General features: G+C 37.7%; 1 protein-coding gene across 3 annotated transcripts in view; it reads left to right on the top strand.

Annotated features, from left to right (window-relative positions):
* The window catches only part of LOC105231797 (protein similar), a 167,510-nt gene that overhangs the window by 8,199 nt on the left and 139,055 nt on the right, over positions 1–20,256 (top strand). Inside the window, exons 1-6 of one of the 3 annotated variants that reach the window (XM_049450418.1) lie at positions 1,369–3,019; positions 13,824–14,011; positions 14,130–14,377; positions 14,444–14,668; positions 14,739–14,905; positions 14,979–15,085. In XM_049450418.1, the coding sequence (XP_049306375.1) occupies positions 1,797–3,019; positions 13,824–14,011; positions 14,130–14,377; positions 14,444–14,668; positions 14,739–14,905; positions 14,979–15,085 (2,158 nt within the window). In that variant the 5' untranslated portion in view covers positions 1,369–1,796. Of the gene's footprint in view, positions 1–1,368; positions 3,020–13,823; positions 14,012–14,129; positions 14,378–14,443; positions 14,669–14,738; positions 14,906–14,978; positions 15,086–20,256 lie in introns of those variants that run through there. The other 2 variants (XR_007422018.1, XM_049450419.1) reach the window with 2 other exon arrangements.

Below are 20,256 nucleotides of genomic sequence, written 5' to 3' on the forward strand. Positions count from 1 at the left end.
TATGTATGGATCGATGATTCCACCGGCCCAAAAACCAAAATAAACCGTATGAAATGGTAGCTCTTTAATCTCTTTAGGTTGCTCTTCGTCCCAAATACTGCAATTTTGCTTGTTTACATGCCCATTGAGTTAGTAATGGACCTCATCGCTGAGCAAAATTTGGCGGTATTTTGACCGCTTTCAATTTAAAATCTCGACGTAAAATGAGGTCCCTTTGGCTTAGGGTAAAGCGAAAGAAGTCGTCGCTATTTCTAAGTTTCACCTTTCTATTCTTATAGAATTTTTAACTGGATACTGTCCCATCGGTATTCATGTAGCAATATTGAACATCTTACCGGAAGCCAGTTGCATCAGGTGTTTGGCAGAAGATAAGATAGGAACATCTCAACGCTTTCTCCTCGAATCTGCCGCTTTTGCCAGTACAATGAACAATCTAAGTGTATACGGAGTCAGCAATTAACCTAACCTAACCTTATCTAATGCCAATAGTGTCATCTATTTGTCACCTACGAACTTTTTAGCCCACCTGTATGTAAAATACTTGAAATACTTCTTATTAATATAATTTGTGGAAGTAAAAATATACGTTTATTAACTTGGAAAAAAATGTCAAACAAATATGTTAACTTTGCAGGGTTGCCAGCTGCTATAATCCAGATAAAATATTTTCCCGTTATTTTGTTTGCTTTTGTAGCGATAATAACTAATTACGGTGGATTTGTATTACGTATAACTGCCATTTGTTATGACACACTCATAAGTGCGGAAAAATTTGTAATCAATTCTTAATTTTGAATTCTTTACCTGTGTGGGAGTGCGCAAAGTAGTATCATTAGTCTGATAAGCCATTTAGGTGAGCAGTTTGTTAAAAGCCATTAGTGATTAGCATGTGAAATTTTGCAAACGTTTCGTTAACGTTAGCTTCACGTCTCATTTTAGAGAGAGTTTAGTAGTGACCTTCATCGAAAATAACTAAGAATTGAACCGTTAAGAATATACTTATGTTTGCAACAATAGGTTTTTCTCTTTCGAACATTTTCCAAAAAACGCTGCCGCTCTCGTCCACGGCGGCGCAGTATGTCTTCTCTTTTGCGCTCTTACGGCTTAATTGAGTGATATCTTATCAGTGCCAAGCTCCAGACTGATAACGTTTTTGCCTGGGAATTTATTTAGTTGTTATTTTCATTAGATTGCATGTGTGTATACATTTGTGTCTTAAGCGCTATGGCTCTTGTTTAAATACAAGTACAAAATCACTTATTTTTTACAATGTTCCGAGCGGGCGAAGTAATGCCAAAACGCATACATACACACTTAGTATTTTTTTTAAATTGATATGAAATTCACATAGACATTTCTCCCGCTTGCTGTGCTGCTCTACTGAGCGTTATTGGACTGTTATTAATTTTGAAATACCCGAGGATTTTCGCTCATTTTGAATAGTCTTTGTCGTGGGTACTGATCGGTCGTTTGGCGCTATCAACGCTCGCTCAACTATTGACCTGTTCGAAATTTGTTCTTTTTTTTTTTGCTTCCCGAATATTCAATTCTATAAATTGTGAAATTCAAAATAAATTCGTATAAGAGAAAACGCTGCTAGAAAGGTGTAGTGAAAGACGGGGCCTATTGGGCTGATTAAAGTGTGGTGATTTTAGTGTTGACAGAGACAACAAATACCAAAAAAAAAAATACAAAAAAAAAGCAAAACAAGTGAAAAAAGCAATATAATAACAACAAGTTAGTGATTTAAATCAAAAGTGTCTGGAAATTTTTTTCAAAAACATTGCAACAACAACATGTACCCTAATCAGAATTCGTGGCTAGCCTTCGTCGAAGAAGCGTACTCCCTCTTCGATGATAATTCGGATAAACTGTTGAATAACCTATGTACCGAGTGTCTGGAGTATGAGTGTGAACATCGAAACAACAACAACAACAATGCGCAAGCATCAAATCAAGCAAATTTACATGAACAACAATTGGAATTCGCCGCTGAAAATTCGACGCAATTACATGATAAATCATTGTATACCAATATGGATCCTAATCAGTACTATGCACGAGTGCCGTCGGAACTACAACAACAAGAGCAAAATGTAACTTTTGCTGATTACGGATTTCGCAGCTCTTGCCATGGCACTGACGGCGGCAGCGGTGGCGGGTGCCACAAAGGCGATTGCGCTCTAGAGCAAAATCAGCCGCAGCAAGCGCAAGCGATGACGCAGCATAACATTCAGCAACAACAGCCAGCGCATATTACGATGCCGCCACAGATGCAACATACAACGCAGCCACGCAGTTATGGCTACCAACGTGAGAACCCAACGTACGGTGTAACTGTACATCCACCACGTAATTATCCAGCACTAGAGGTAGTACCGGGCATAACGTATCCAATCAGTCAAACTATGCCTCCAAATGCATACAACAACAATATTCAACAGCAACAACAACAACAGTTAACAATGCAACAACAGCAACCACCAATGCAACAACAGCAGCTACCAATGCAACAACAGCAACTTCCAATGCAACAACAGGAGCTACCAATGCAACAACAACAACAACATACCATGCCGCTATTCCAGCAACAACCATACCCGTTGCCACAGCAACAACTGCGGCCGCCACAGTTCATACAGACTCCATATCAACCCAGTCAACAATTGCAAAGGCCTGTAGGCTATCAGCCCCAACAATATCCACAACCGCTTTATCAACAACAAAATACGAGCACACATGTCAATTACGCCAATCAAATGCCACCGGTGCAGCAGCCCGCCTATCCCATGCAAAACTACAGAAATGGCGGTTATACGACGCCAATGCCGGAGCGTTCTGGAGCTTGCTGCCGTCAGCAGGCACCGATCGGTGCACCCGGTGTGAATGTGCAGCGCCAGTTGGGGCATGCACCTTGCCGCGGCAATGCTCCGTGGTCATATTCATATTGCTACGGCGATGTCCAGAACAATTATGAACCCTGTCACTTCATCAACTGCGTGGACATTGAGGACTTTCTGTAAGTTGTGGTTTCTTCTAAAGCATTATATTCGCCAGTGTCCATATAAAAAATGTTGGAATCGAAAACAATGTGAATGTGTTGCCTTATGTGTACCTTCAGGCAGAAAATACCTGTAATGCCTTTAGATTTAGTTGGTGATATATTTAGTATGATCCAAAAGCGCGTTGGATTATTTTTTTAAATAATCAATTTTATTCAATCTCGAAGGCTTATTGTTGAAATGTTATCTTCGCCTCAAGTTAGTTTTCGCACAAGGATTCTTCAGTCCACAAATGGAAAACCACATATTTTAAATACTTCGTAGATAACCCTTGACCCTAGATAACCTAAAATCATTGAAAAATGCTATTGGTGAGTTTGCGAAATTAATTTTCAAAAAATTTTGTATTTGTTCGTCGAGAGAAGACTTTACTTCTCAATTGCCTCCTTAGCCCGAAGTAGTAGTACCTGTTAGCAAGAGTTATTCTGCGTTGGATTTCGGGTCTGACGTTGTTGTTGGGGTTAATGCTGGTTCCAAGATAAACGAAATTATCTACGACTTCGAAGTTATGATTTGACATTTGTTTGTTTCATGACAGGAATAATTTCATCTTTTCTTCGTTCAGAACCAGACCCATACGCTTCGCTTCCTTCTTCAGTCTGGAGAAAGCAGACCTAACGGCGCGGTTGTTGAGGCCAATGATATCAATATCGTTGGCGTACGCCAGCAGCTCTATACTCTTATGGGAGATTGTAGCTGCTCTATTTATCCCTGCAACTCGTATTATTTTCTCCAACAGAATGAAGGGAATCTCCTTCTCTGAAATCTCGCTTGGTATCAAAGGGCTCGGAGAGGTCCTTCCTGATCCATTTTTTGGTATTTCTCAATGTCAGCTTACACAGCCGTATTAGCTTTGCGGGGACACCAAATTCAGACATCGCGGTAAAAACTCGGACCCTTTTCGTGCTGGCAAAAGCAGCAAGAGGTGGTGCATATCGATCCTCTTTTCACGGGTCTTTTTCAAGATTTGGTGCATGGTAAATATCCGGTCAGTTGTTGAATTTCCAGGTCGAACATACTGATGTGTGACGGTGGGCTTTAATCTTTCACACAGTACGTTCGTTAGAACCTTATATGCGATGTCGAGGTAGTTAGCGATGTACTTATTCCAAGGTAGTTAGCGTAGATTGCACGGTTTTCCTATTTGTAGATTGGGCAGAGCACACTTAAATTTCAGTCGTCTGACATGCTTTCGTCCGACCATATTCTACAAGGAAGTTGATGAAAGCTCCTTATCAGTTCTTCGCCGCCGTAATCGAATAGTTTGCTCGGCAAACCATCAGACCCTGCCGCTCCATTGTCATCGATTGGGGAATCGAGTTCTCCATCTCCAGGTGTTATGCTTTCACTGTCATTCAGCGGGCTGCAGATGAGTCCTTCCATAATTTCAGTATGTTCAGGGCTTCAGCCACTACATCACTTTTGTGGGTTCTACAAGAGTATTCTCCGGTCTTGAAACCTACATTTCGGCGCCACATCTTTTCATAGAATGCCGATTGCCATAAGATAATATGTGTCTAAGGATTTTTGGTTTCCAGTAATTTCGTTCGTTTTTATGTTTTTATAAATATTTTCTTTCGCTGGCTTAATTGACGATTTTTCAACAAATAATTAAATTATTACAAAATTGTATGTATTCTTTTTTTATACACACACACTAACAAACCTATTTACATTCATAAATATTTTTATTAATTTTTTTGTTGCCTTTTCCTCAATTAATGGGAGTCATTAGTATGTCAAACACGTTTCCATTAACGTCAATTGCCAATCGTTGTTGGTGTGTCGCATGCGTAATCTGTTTACTGCGAATTCTAATCTTTTGGTTCGGCCTTTCATGGCCGCAGATAAATACGGCTTATTACTTTATAACTCTTAAATAATTTTTTCGCAAACAGCTTGCACAAATCAGGTGTCAAAAATGTCATAACTATGATTTTTAGCTCAGTAATTATGGATTTATATATTATAGAAACAAGAGTAAGAGAGTTCGGCTGCACCGAAGCTGTAATACCTTTCATTGATGCATTTCGTCGTATAAAAAAGGAAGACTGGCTGCTGCCACTTCCTAGTTCCACGTTGTCTGATAAAAACAACTTTATAGTCGAGTTAAAGTTAATTAATAAAGTAAAAATCATAAATTTTATGCAAGTCTTTATCTTAATTTCTGTAGTGTCCAACTGTCGTAGCATTTTTGCCACTATGATTGAGGTAACTCCAAAACATGTATTCTGAACGCATGCATCTTCAGATGTCGAAACCGTTGACCTCTTAGAATAAAAAGAAGTCATTTGGCGCCAAGTCAAGTCTCTGAAAGAGGGCACATTGCATAAAATTACCGTGTTTTTCGATGATTTCGAAAAGATTAGTTCCATATTAACTGTATTTCAGATTCTGCCCCAGCGCGCAGGGCATAGAATTTGTATGCCCGTAGTAAGAGGCGACTAAAATCCAATTTGCACTATGTTTGTATTTTTAGGCTTGTCTCGAAATTTCAGCATAGTATTGTCAGAAATAGTACTCAGCTTAAACTGATAATACTTCTATAGTCTTTGAATTAGATTCTTTCTTATGAAAAGACATTTGAAGTTAATTAAAACGACATATGTCACCAGTCATTGAGTTTGACGGATGCTCAACTGATAGTAGCAAAAGCTAAAAGGTCTGACCGGAGACTTAAATCTGGCACCACGGGGCGCAGTTAGCGCTTGGAGTTCGCTCCAATCTGTTCATTGGGTGTGGCCCTTTGGGGAGATTCGTGGTGGCTGTAGTTTAACCCTAAAGGTGGAATTGAAAATTCAGTTCAGTGTGGAGTCGCACTGCGGCCGGCTGCCGGACCCACAGCACTGCAGAGGTCTTAGACCGGCCTCGAACTCGACCGAGGTGGAAACGGTGTCCCTTCCATTCGACCAATTGGAATCAAATACATACAAATACGTTGGCTGCTGCCCCATTAAAGTGTTGTTTTTGGTCAAATATTCGCACACAAGCAACGATGCATGACCAGGTGTGTTTTCATGCTGCAAGAGCGATTTTTTTGTCCATCCAGAAAGCTTGGCGTTTCTAGCGGACTGCTTCCTGTAAATTCCGCATAACTTGCAGGTAATATTCTTTATTGACCATACGATCCTTTGGCAAGCAGTTATGGCGCACGTCGTCTCTGCATTCGAAAAATTTGATACCACACTCGACCTAACTTGGCACACTTTTTTCCTTTTTTGATTTGGTTTCCCCGTCACAACCATAAACCGATGATATGTTACCAGTTATGACCCTCTGGAGTAGATCTGAGTCGTCGTAGACTGCATCCCACATTTCCTGGTCAGTTGGCACAAAAATCAAGCAAATAGCTGTCAAAAAATAACTAAATATTCCAAATGCTTCACCACAATATCAAAATTACGCAACAAAACAATAGAAAATCGAATACACGTAGTCGCCGTAAATTCAAATTCCCGATACTGTTTGTGCAAGCCTCGTATTTCTTATTAATAAACAGAGAAAATTTGGGTTGTGGGTTCTGTGCTTTTTGTCGATATGCTGAAGAGGTGTTTTTCTGGGGATCAATCGCCGCAGGTATTGGCATGTTATTAAAGAATAGTCTTATGTATGATTTTTTCATATTTTAGATAAAAGAAAATATTCTAAAGTTGGCAATTATTTGAAAGAAAAGGTCTTGGGGCTCTTGGGAACGCAGTGGAAACGACGTTTTCTGTCATATACGAGGGCTGCTATACATATTTCTGGCCTAATAATGAAAAATAGGCATATTTATCAACGAAAATGGTTTTTTTTTTCGTTGGATTTGGATCGTCTTCGAAGACCCACAAGGTCGATTGCTGTTTTGTTTCGGGCTCATACGCATAGATCCATGATTCGTCACCTGTGACGATTTTATAAACGTCTTTTGAAGCACCGCGATCGTATTTTTTCAGCATTTCTTTACACCAATCCACACGAGCCTTTTTTTGAGCGATTGTCAAATTGTGCGGTATCAAACGAGAACAAACCTTTTTTACGACCAGAAGTTCATGCAATATCGAATGTATGCTGGTGGGAGAAATGCATAGGCATGCCTCTATCTGAAGGTATGTTACATGACGGTCTTGCATTATCAGTTCACATACGGCATCGATGTTTTCTGGCACAACGGCTGTTTTTGGACGACCTTCACGGAATTCGTCTTTGAGCGAGCGTCGGCCACGATTGAATTCGTTGTACCAGTTTTTCACAGTGCTATAGGATGGTGCTTCATAGCCATACAAAGATTTTAGTTCATCGATGCACTCTTGTCGTGATAATCCACGTCGAAAGTTGTGAAAAATGATCGCACGAAAATGTTCACGAGTTAATTCCATTTTTTGGCCGAGATGAATTTTTTAATTCCCTGTAAATAAAACAATTCACGATTAAATGACAAAATGTTCTGAGTGATGTTATGCTAAAAAATGTCAAACTTTTCAATGGAAATGTCAGATTGCACCTGGCAACACTTAGTGTTGCCTAGGCCAGAAATATATATAGCAGCCTACGTAAATGCTAAAATTAGTGCAATTTAAGTTTCAAACTTAAAGACCTAAATAACTAGATCGACTCAGCTTATTTTCCGGGGAGCTAAATTTAAGACTAGCAGTAAAATCGGTTTTCATATATAAAACTTACATTATGAAATTTTCCATATTTAATAGAAAAACAAAAAAATCACATGTACATCGCCTCATTAGAAATGTGGACTCACCGTTTCTCAACGTTTTTTGTTTTTATCTGCTTCGCACGCCAGGCTGCTTTCGTTTGATATGTCATGGTGCTATGTTGTCATTTGTGGCCTACTGGCATCCGCCGTTTTCAAAGTTTCTAATGCTTTTGAGTAAATAATAAATAATTTATTGCACTATATATATTTATACATTTTATCTTTCTATCTGCTTGGCTATCCTACGTTGATTGTTTAGGTATGTATGTATTTGCACGTTTGTTGCTAACTGCTTGCTTTTAGTTAAGGGATTGCCGACTTCTCTGACTAACTTGGCGCATTAATTAATGTTTGTAATATTTATGATGAAATGTTGTTTTGTTTTTGTTTTGCATGTGGCTTTGTTTATAATCATTACAAGCAAAGCTTTCCGATGTTATCTTATTATACCATAATTTTATATTAAAAACACAAACAAAAATTTTTTAAAAATTATAATAATAATAAATATCTATTGTGACGCCAACTTTGAATGTTATTTTTTATAAATCGGCTGATCTTTCGAATTTACGTCGTAGATTTTAAAATCTGCGTTTAAGTAACTCCGTTTCGTTTTTTTAGTCGCGCCCTCAATTTTATTGCTCCGATGGACAATATTATTTAAAAACATGTAAGGAAATTCTATGCTCTGGCGCGACCGTATATTATGTGCTCTCGCAATTTGTAGGAATTAATGACACGTGATATAATTTGTGGTGTCTCCGAAACCTGTTTGTTATAAAAAATTTGGCACATAAAATTAATATTCATTATTAGCCAAAAAAAAGTGACCGGATTAAATTTTTAAATTTTCCATACATTTGTTATGAGCCTCGGCTGGCATGGTCTTCAGTGCCTTCAGCGAATTGTGGGTTTTTCAGTTAAGGCTTATTTTTCAATAAAGGTACGACTCGTCACCATTAATGATGAATTAAGGACCTAAGCAACATTTTCAGTCATCTTTTTCGGGACCGCTACTCGAAGTCCTTTTTGCAAAAGATTCAGCATTGACACGCTTTATACCCACAAATATTTGCTCAAACTGTCGCCAAAGTTCGGAAATATTGGATCTACAGGGTTTGTACAGAAAGTAATGGGACAGATTTTCTTCCGTCGCGACTGGTTTCAGTGGAGAGCGTTCCTAGCTAACGACTGAGCGGCTGGTCAGTTGTCTCCGAGCACCTGGAGTGTCAGGACAAACATTTTCGTGCGACGAGTTTCAAAGCGTTCGTTAGAGCAGAGGTACACGATTAAATTGTGTGTGAAACTCGGTAAATCTGCGACAGAGACGTTTGATATGATCAAACAGGCTTACCTAGATGCTGCTTTAGCAAGAAGTAGTGTGATTCGGTGGCACCAGGCCTTTTTGGAGGGCGGGGAACCCTGTAATTTCATTTCCTTCAGTATATCTGCGCAAGACAAGTCGCTAGACTTCGAAACCATCAGAGTTTCTGTGCGCTTCAGCTTCCATTTTGGAATCTTTGGCTTTGATTTTTTTTTATTCCGGTTTATTTAGTTTCAAATTCGTGCCTGTTCTACCGGGAAAGTTGCTCTTTTACTCATTTTTAAGCTTTCTCTTTGCTTGCGTCGCAATCATAAACCACAGCGAAATTTGGGACGAGTTTTCCCTCCGTTCACAGGGGTTTGATTTAGTAGCTCGCTCAGAAGCAGCTAGCTCATTCGGTGTAGCTATCCGTTCTAAAGTATCCCTCATGGCTTGGTGGATAGTCGTCTTTTTTCCATTCTCAAGCATAGTTACTAGATTTTCAATCTGCTCGCTGAGTTAGTAAAAGGCTGTCATTTTTCCTCCAGTAAAAGTTTTCCTTGCAATAGGAGTTAAATTTTCTTGCTTAACTTGTTCAACGCTTGGCTTACCGCTTACTGCTATACTGCTTTTGCCGTAATTGAATTGGCGCTGCAATTTCCGGTTGAGCCTTGTTTCCAATTAACGCTGATCTGGCACTAAGTGTGGTGCATATAATTGGACCTCCTCGAGACCGCTATCTTTGCCCGCTATTGCAATCGCTGTGATTATCCCGTGGTTATCTTTGCAATGCAGAGAGGTCTCGCAAAGGCCTCGAGAAGCGTTCCAATTATATGAATACCACACTTAATAACCAAACCGAATTTGAAAATGGAAATGACCGCATGGTCTTTATGCGAAGCTCAAATATGATGAGAACACCGCCACCACATACTAGGCACAAAAGCAGTATAGCAGTAAGCGGCCTTGAGGCCTTGCCGTGGTTTTAGTGGGGACGGGAGGCATTCGTAACATTAACCGGCAAGCCTCTTCATCACGATTCCACTCCGCTTGCTAAAGTTGCGGAAACCCACGTCTGCCAGTTCCAATGTATCAATTTCGAGAACCGTTTCCAGCAGGTTTTTACACGAGTCTTAAGGAGCTTAGAAGCTGGTTTCCGGTTTGGAGGAATTTTGCCATTTTCGCTTTATTATTGGTTAGTTCAACCGCTCTTGTCCTAGACAGACGCTGTCCAGTAAGCCGTTCAATATGAGTTCGATGCTCCCTGGATTTTTCTCGGTTGGACACTTAGTTATGGGAGGTGTCGATTCGCCCCATCACAGAGACTTCGTCAGGTAGATATGGCCTTTTAAGCTGTACCAACCATTTCTGCTGTTTTGGTCGGGGACTGCTTATTGGTTAGTCGCAGCTAACCTTCATATCTGGAAGTCCGAACCGTTTTCAGCCTTAAACCCATATTCATCCCTGTTAGTTTTAACGAACAACCGTTAAGTGTTCAGAACTATTATACTATTGCCTTGCATCTTTCGAGAGTATAAAAATACCAAATTCTGCTTTATATAACGCTAACGTAACGCTGCGGCAACTAACCAAATTTCTTATATTTACTAAATAGTCTGCAAGTCCTACACAATCGTTCCCGATTCTTCTGTTGTTTTTATATACAATGAAATGAAAAACAAACACAATTAACAGAAAAATGCCATTAATCATTTAAATATTATTCAGCATATTTAATTATACATACATATATACTAGGTATGAAGCCATAGAAACTCACTTCTATACACATAAATTTAAAAAATGCCTAAATTTATAAAAATATATACATATATATTTATATTTATATACATATATTTGTAAGTACTTGTATATACATATACATATATACACATTTAAATGTTGGAAATAGCTGGTGGCTTATGATATTCTTGTGATTGTTTTAAGGTAAACTCGCACGCGCCTTGCGTGCTTTCATGCCGCGTTCGACTGGCTGAAACAATAACAAAGCAACAAGAAAACTAGGCAGCGAGCCAAAGTCACGCAAAGGCACCGATAAAAGCAGCTGCGTTTAGCGTAGGCGCGCTTGTTCCAAATTAGAATTAAATGTGTTGGCTTTTATTTTTGTTGCTACATGCATACTCGTAGTTTTTCCGTCACCACTCCGTTGGTCGTCGGTCATTGGTCGTTCGATTCGTTTATCGTTATACTCAGCGCTTGTTAGCTGCACATTACAAATATTAATGCTATGTACTGTTGTAATAATGTTAATACTTGTCGCGTTATCTGGCTAGCAAACAAACGAAATGGGCAGTTAGAAGCGCGTACAGACTTCGCTTTCATTTTCGTCTTTTGTTATTGTTAATGCATTTAGTATGCATTTATGTATGTATATATATTTAGATTTCTGCTAAAATTGAAATTGAATTAAAATGTGATTGCATTGTTAATCCTTTTAATAAAAATAGTTCTCTTGTTAATTTTTCCTTTAATATTTATACAGAAATCCCAAAAATATTAGCTAGACAATACTTTCCTGTCAAAATCTTGATAAATGTCTTAAAATTAGTTTTCTGTTAAGTAAACAAAGATCTTCAGCGAATTTTCTTGGCCTCAATTAGCTCAGTTCTCCGAAGCAAATATTTCAGTTTAGAGCCTTTGTGAAAAAAAAGAACGTGAGAGGGCTAAATTTATTTAATAAACATGCTTTTGTTGGCAAGTATCTGATTTACGACTTCTGTGTCACCTTCCTTTCACAAAAAAATGAGTACTTTTAGTGGATATACATACGTAATGACGGCTTCGTGCCAAATAAGTTGTTACTGCGATTTTCGTGGTTTCGTGGAACAAAATGGTTCAGGAAATCAAATCAATGATTCTTTATTACTGTGAAAGCATATTCGATGACATTATGTACAACTTGATTTATTTTGCACAGGCACGCTTGCAGAAGACTAGACGCTGAACCCAATTTTCGACGGTTTTCAATTCTAAATCGGCCGCTACTGCTGCAATTTCACGTTCGATATTCGTACGAAGTTTATCAATCGTCGTTGACTTGTTGGCATAGACTATAGACTTGGCGTAGCCCGACAGTCTAACGACGTCAAAGCTCACGACCGAGGCGGTATGGATTGCTGCCTGGCCAATAATGCATATTTTGCTTATAGACGAAGCCATTCAGCCAGAAATGAGCCTCATCGGTGTAGATGATTTTACGATGAAAATCCGGATCATTTTCAAATTGTTGCTGAGCCCAATTCACGAACATACGAAGATTCTTTTTCTATTACAAGAAGCAAACTGACCTGACTATCAAAATGAAATTTTCAATTTGACAAAATATCTTCCAAAAATTTGGCACGAATTATTATCTAAGGCAATCCTGCAATTTTCGTAGCATTTTTTCAAATCGGACCAGTATAGCATATAGCTACCATATAAAATTAACCATGAAATTCAAGATCTTTGATGAAATTTCGAAAACACGCAATTCGACTTGTATTATTTTTCGAGGCAACGGCACTATCACCGAAGCAAATGCCATGCAAACTGATCGATCAGAATTAAGTTCTTGTATGGTGCAACCGAAGTTCATGCTATTTCCTGTTTTTTTGTAGATTTGTTTCTTTCCGCGCAAAATAACGTTTTCTTCTACTTTTTTACTGACGTAGACAACGCTAGCGCGGTTATAACCGAGTAAAGAACAGCGCGCCAGAAGTTTCTTCTTTTCGTTATTTGGCGTCGATTCGAGATACCAAGTTGGAGCCAGGTCCTTCACCACCTGATCTCTTCAATGAAGTGGAGGCCTTCCTCTTCCTCTGCTTCCACCGGCGGGCACTGAAACAAAAACGAAGTGTTTCTTCTATCCGACCAACATGACCTAGCCATCGTAGCCGCTGTCTCTTGCATCACTGAACTATGTCAATGTCGCCGTATATCTCTTACAGCTCATCGTTCCATTTGCCCGAACACCGCCGATGCCAAAGCGCAAAAGACCATAAATCTTCCGCAAAATCTTTCTCTCGAACGCTCCTAAGGCTCTGATGCACTTATTATTTTCTTCAGCAATATATTGAAGAGGAGGAGTTACACGAAAGGGAGTCTCCTTGTCTGAAAACTCACTTGGTATTGAACGATTCGAAGAGGTCCTTCCCGATCCTGATAGAGCTTTTGGTGTTGCTCAACTTTAGTTTACATAGCCGAATTCGCTTTGCGGGGATGCTAAATTCAGACATATCGGCAGCTCCTTTTCGTGGTGTCAAAAGCGGCTTTAAAATCGATGCAGAGGTGGTGTGTGTCGATCTTCCTTTCACGAGTCTTTTCCCAGATTGCGCCAAATGTTGAAAATCAGATCCATAGTAGGTTTTGTGAGAAAATTGTAAAGCCATACTGATAAGGTCCAATCAGTTTGTTGACTATGGGCCACAAGTCTTTCACATACTATTATTATTTTATAGAGAGGCTTATCTCATGGTAATTGGCGCAGATTGTGGGGTCCTCCTTTTTATGGATTAGATAGAGCTTAACTTTTACAACAAATTCGAATTATAAGGACAATACAAATACCGTTCATTCATCAATTCATTGATCGTTGCGCACCATATTGAGATGTCTAAAGATAAGCATCGAAATTTTATTAAAATTTAATTTAATTTAATTAAAATAATTAAGTAATTTTTATTCACAATAATACTTAAATCAATTTAAATAATTATTTTGAATATTTGGATTACTTTGCTAATTTTATCATTTTTTTTTGTAGAAATAATGAAAAGCGTAAGGAAAAATCTCGCGATGCGGCCAGATGCCGGCGTTCACGCGAAACGGAGATCTTCAGCGAGTTGGCACAGATTTTACCATTGCGCAAAGAGGACGTTAACCAATTGGACAAAGCATCTATAATGCGCATCGCCATAGCTTTCCTGAAAGTACGCGAAATGCTGCAGTTGTGTAAGTATAAATTGAAATATACTTGAAAGTATGGATGCAGTGATGACTCAATTTGACTCGATTAACATATTAACTATACCGTCGTATACAACAAAATTAATATTCGTTCCTTTTACAGTCCCGAAAATTCGAGACCTACTTGAAGATATAAAACTAGACAATGATATTGAAGATAACTCCAATAGTTCAACACAAATGTCCGTTTCAACAACGGAAAACACCGATGGAAAATTTGATTTGCTCAAGTGTGCCGAGGCAACACAATTTATCAAACAGACCTTGGACGGTTTTCTGATGATCCTCTCCAATGATGGCGACATTACTTATGTTTCAGACAACATAACTGATTATTTAGGCTTAGCAAAGGTTGTAAAAACTCAAAATTATTAAATAGTAGCAGAAAACAAATAACTTTTTCTTTATTTCGTTTAGATTGACATACTCGGCCAACAAATTTGGGAGTACAGCCACCAATGTGATCATGCCGAACTCAAAGAGGCGCTAAACATCAAACGCAACCGTCTGCCCGATAAGATTAAAGATGAGAATATGATCGAAGAGGGCATTACGACCGAGCATCGTGATCTTTTCGTGCGTCTCAAATGCACATTGACCAGCCGTGGACGTAGTATCAATATCAAAAGCGCTTCCTACAAGGTTTGTTAAAAGAGTTTGCCATATTTCCATGCTAAAAATGTGCTATTAATTTTTCTCTTTATCTTCATAGGTTATACACATAACTGGTCACTTGGTGGTTAACATGAAAGATGATCGTGTACTGGTCGCCATCGGTCGCCCAATACCGCATCCCTCCAATATAGAAATTCCATTGGGCACTACAACATTCTTGACAAAACACTCTTTGGATATGAAATTTACATATGTGGATGAGAAGTAAATTGACGCAATCACATATGTTTTGATCAATTGCGATTCGTTTATTAATATTGTGTTTTTCTTTCTGCAGAATGCAAAATCTCTTCGGTTACAAGGCCGAAGATCTACTTGAGCAATCACTGTTTGCCTGCCATCATGGCGGTGATTCGAACAGGCTAATGGCAACATTCAAAACCGGTAAGTGAAAGCGTTGTCAGCCATAATAATAGTATTATTTAAGCATAAAATTATTTATAGTGATGATAAGTGCATATATTCTATAGATCTCTTCTGCCATATCTAAGCTATTATAGTAGTATACTTATACTATATATACTATACATTCACTGATTAAAATAGACACGACACGTAGAGATTAGGTAGCAAAGCGTAATGTAAAAATATATTATAGAGAGAGCAGAAAAAACATTATATGAAAGAGCAGAGCGTTCGGTGTGTTGCGCATTACGAGGTGAAACAAATATTATACACAAGATAATTAGTCTTATCACTAAAGTTTGTTGTGAGCGCAAATACACATTTCGCATCTATTTACATAAATGTCATATGTGTACTGGTCTATGATATTTTATGTATAATTAGGGCGCATATACTATGTCTATAGTTCGCAAAATTCGTAGGTTACTTTTTAATTCATTTGTGTATAATTTGTATAAAATTTTAAAACACCTCAGAGCAGAGTTCATAAATATTCTTCACACAATTTTGTTATTCTATGATGACTCTCTCTCGTCGATTAGTCAAACCATGCATAATAGCGAATCGAGCAAACAACTGGTATAAATACGCTAAACTGGTATAATCAAACATATTGTCTAGATTTGTGACACACCAAAGGTGGCTTAATATAATTTTTCTAACTATCAAAATCCTGTACTAATAAGCTCTTTGGAATGTTACACTGTGCAACATAATTCTTCAGTATGTAATTGTATACAATTTCCTCAAGCGCGTTGCGTTACAAAAGTGGGGAGCACAAGCTGTGACGACAGGCGAATGCACGCATTTAAAGTGCCACACAAAAGTTGAAAGTTGAACGTTTCGCAAATGCTGCGCCAGTGCACCCGGCATTCGCATCTTCTGCTGCACAAGCAATTTTGCTTTTTAGTGTTTTGTATACTCTTGCAAGCAGTGTGCTTTCGCTACAGCGAACAATACCTTTTGTAAGAATTACAGTTCGAAAAACAGGAAATTGCTGCAGAATATACCAACGATGAAACGGTTTTATTACGAGAAATTTATACGCTTGAAAAATGATTTTCGAAAATTCGAAGTTGAAATAGTGATTTTCGTAAATACAAAAAAAGTATAAAAATATATTACTTTAGGACATACTTACATATGTTCAACCGAGAGAATATCAAAGAAAAAGTTTTATAGGCTTTAAAAAGTGATTTTCGAAAATTCCAAAATAGGGAAAAATAGGTTATTTGATGATATAGCTACAACGAAACGATTTTATTATGTGAGTAAAAGACATATTCGTTTAAAGTAGCGATTTTCGAAAATTCGAAATTACAATATTGATATTCGTAAAGCCTAAAAAAGTACAAAAATAAATTATTTTAGAATACACTTATGATTAACCGAATTTAACAAGGGAATATTGAAGTAAAAGCGTTATAGGCTTTAAAACGTGATTTTCGAAATTTTCAAAAAAAAAAAATAAATAAAATAAGTTATGTAACGATAAACCTACGATTTTATTATGTAAGTTAAAGTTGTATACTTTTATAATTGTGATTTTAAAAAATTCATAATTAAAATAGTGATTTTCGAATATTCGAAAAAAAAGATAGCAATAAATTTTATAAGGTAACACCTATGCTTGACCGATTTTAAAAAGGGATTATCAAAGAAGAAGCTTTAGAAGCTTTAAATAGTGATTTTCGAAAATTCAAAAAAGGGTAAAATAGGTTGTTTGAGGAATACCTACGATAAATTATATATAGGAATAAAAGATTTACATATTTAAAATAGCGATTTTCGAAAATTCGAAATTACATTATTGATTTTCGAAATTTCAGAATTAATTAATTATCTGATAAATTTTTAAATTATTGCCGTAATAAGTAGACTTTAATGCTTATGTTTTTTTTTTTATTTTCGAACATTTATGTTTACTAAATCATCGAAATCTAAAACCACTAATCGCACACTGTATTAAAGCAACAAAAAACAAATAACGTTACTCTCGAAATTTTGCTGATTTGTCTGACACACCCGAAACTCATGCACGAATTTCAATTGTTGCCAACGCTGTTGCTACTGCTGCAACATTTTGCATTGACTCGTGCAACGCTTATCGTGGGCAACATTTCTTCTCGAGTTTAGGGTTTGTCAGGAATTTATTGTTTCCCCACCGCACCGTAACCCCGCTACATTTGCACAATATGCAGCAGTCGCATGTGCATCCTTACATATTGTATATTACAAATGGAAACCAGTATTTACGATGTGGCTGCTAGACTGCAAAAATCGTGTGGGGTGTGAGTTTGTTGAACTTGCGGCGTTTACGGCGAATGACGTTTGGAAAGAATGTCTGCTTGCAGCGAAGTTGGCTCGACAATTTTACAGTCTTTATCAGCTTGCATTCATTTCACGTTGCATTTCATTGCATATTATTTCGTTTAGCTTCATCTTTCTTTTTTTTACTCTTTCTTTGAATTTGCCTTCACTTGTATGTAAGAGGATTTCTATCTGATTTGCCGTCAGTGTTTACCAAAAAGTCTTTGCAAGCACTTTCAACTTTATGTTTAGAGTTTCAACAAAGCTATATGCTTAAATGTGATAAATTACTTTATATTAGCTCCTATCTTGGTGATACCGTGCGCTATGTTGAGTTGTCATGGCTTTCCTGTATTAACATAACTTCGACACTTTCTCCAGTTCATTGATAAGAATGAAATGTTGCGAGTAACAAATGTTTTAGATGTTATACCAGTCTATCTTATCTAAGTTGAATAGTTATCTTAAGAACCAGTTCTACTTTTTCTGGTATATATGTGTATTTATTCAAAATTGGTTATGAAAAGTTCTCGATTCAAGCAATGTATTATTTATTTTTGTTAGATTTATGTATATTGTCTCCAAAGCCTAAGTTTTTTATTGACATACTCATAGATAAGATTTTTTTTTGATAAATAACCAAAAACTAGTGGCGTCATAGCAATTATGTTAGATTATTTAATAGTCCGAAAGAATTTTCCATAATCTTCGCATGTTTTAATATGCCTTCGGCAGCTGTTATTGTTGTTTGTAATATGGTTGACTAAATATACAATGTCGCACAAAATACATTATTCAACATGTTAAATTGAAAGAAAAATAAAATGTAGAGGTACTGACTTCGATTCGTATATATATATGTATATATATATCATCTGATCAAATTTGACTCGGACTGACAAAAAAAAGCTATATTTTCGCGTATCTTGATACAAATATTTATTATCCTCTTAAAAACCATATCTTTTCGCGCCAACACAAGCATGCTAACTATTAAACTAATTTTCTATACACTTTTTATAAGACGAACCAATGGGACGAACTTCAATGGCTACAGCGGATTTTAGTTTTCTTCGCTTTCGGTTCAGTTTTGAAGCGCCATAGGCAAGATTATTGAACATTTTCGAAGTCATGTTCATAAACTCACGTCTCATTACCAGTAATGATGTGTTTAATGAATTTGGAATCCCCTCAGCTACGTTGTCCACGATGAAAACCAATGAATGAAAAAACATTTATCCAGTCCGCGATTAGTCCGGGTCAATTTCGATCAGACCATTTCTTTTGTGTCCTCTACTTGAGATTAAACCCAAAACGAAATTGAAAAAATGGTTGTACTAATGTGTGAAAAAAGCTTATCAAGTCCGGGATTAGTCCTGGTCAAATTTGATCAGACCATTTCTTTTGCATCCTCTACTCGAGACCAAACCTCATACGAACATAAAAGACTTTGGTGCCAATATAGAAAAAACAATTAATTCATTTAAATGCACATGTCCGGGTCAAATTTGATCCGATATCAGCGCTTCTACGGAATTCTTGTTTGTTCTTGATAGCTTTATTTTCGCGATTTTCTGTCGAAAAAGCGATATGCACACGAGAGATGGTCACCAGTTTGACGCCATAGTTGCTTGTGCCGACATTCAAACAATCACCACGAACTTCGCAAATTACTTCACGCTTGATAACTGCCACAAGCCAACGGAAGCATTGCTTGCAACTGCTACAACGTAGACGGCAATGCTTTCCCACGACACTTTGCACTGGCAAATTATGCATGTAATAAAATTGGCGAATGAACGCCGAACCACTCCACAAATGCCACCCCCACATACCAAGCGAAAAACACCACTCATCGCAGACGCATTTAATACGGCTGCCTCCTGCTGTTGCATACACTCGAGTTTAACTTAAGTGCATTAACATAAAATGGCAATAGTTTTCGCAATCCATTGCCGCCGACGCCTGTCTTCATTGACTCACAACGCTCCCGGCTGCTCCTGCCATTGTCGAGCTGCTGTCGTGGCATTGGCGCGCACGTTCTATGGCTTTGTTGTTGGTGGTCGGCTGATGAGTGCAACGGCCGTTGTCTCGCTTTTTCGGCGATTGTGCAAGGTAGAGGTGAGGAGGTGGAAAGTGCAAGCGTTGACTCCAAGTGTGCTGCGGTATAATTTTGGCATTGCAGCGTTTTGGTATTGTCGTTTCTTGCTTTTTCACATTATTTGCATGGCATGGCAACTCCTTTATTTCCTTTTCCTCTATATCAACAATTTAACTTTTTTGAACTTTTCTGCATGTGGCAAAATTATTTTACCGTGACTGCACAGGGACTATCGCGAGTTGAAAACGGCGACGGCACTTTCTGATTTCAGCCATTTAGAAGCTGGCTTGTGGTTGGATTTTAAGTTATTCATAACACTAAGCCATATTTTTCCGCAAATGGTAATGCATTCTTGACAACGGATTAGCAAAGTTCTCGCCTGATGACGGCGGATATGTTTGTGTTGGTACTTTATTTATGCAAATTAGTTTAGTAGCCACAAATAACGAGCTTTTAGCATAATAAAATTAGAGAACATAATCAGAGTAAACACCCTCAACATGTGTAGATATGTGGAAAATGATATATAGAAGCTGTTAGATGGTGGCTTCGAATTTAAATTTTGGTTATTTTTGCAAAAATAAATAGAAAATAGTTTTCAGGTTTCTTAAGTCGTCAATAAACTTATGTGGTGACGATCGGCTTTAAAGAAATCGTTACCTGGCATATGAATTACATATTATTACTTAGTCGTAGTAAAAAAACAAACTTTCGTTAAAGATTGTTGACAAATACAAAA

This window comes from Bactrocera dorsalis, chromosome 2 (assembly GCF_023373825.1).
Source record: "Bactrocera dorsalis isolate Fly_Bdor chromosome 2, ASM2337382v1, whole genome shotgun sequence".
Taxonomy (NCBI): domain Eukaryota; kingdom Metazoa; phylum Arthropoda; class Insecta; order Diptera; family Tephritidae; genus Bactrocera; species Bactrocera dorsalis.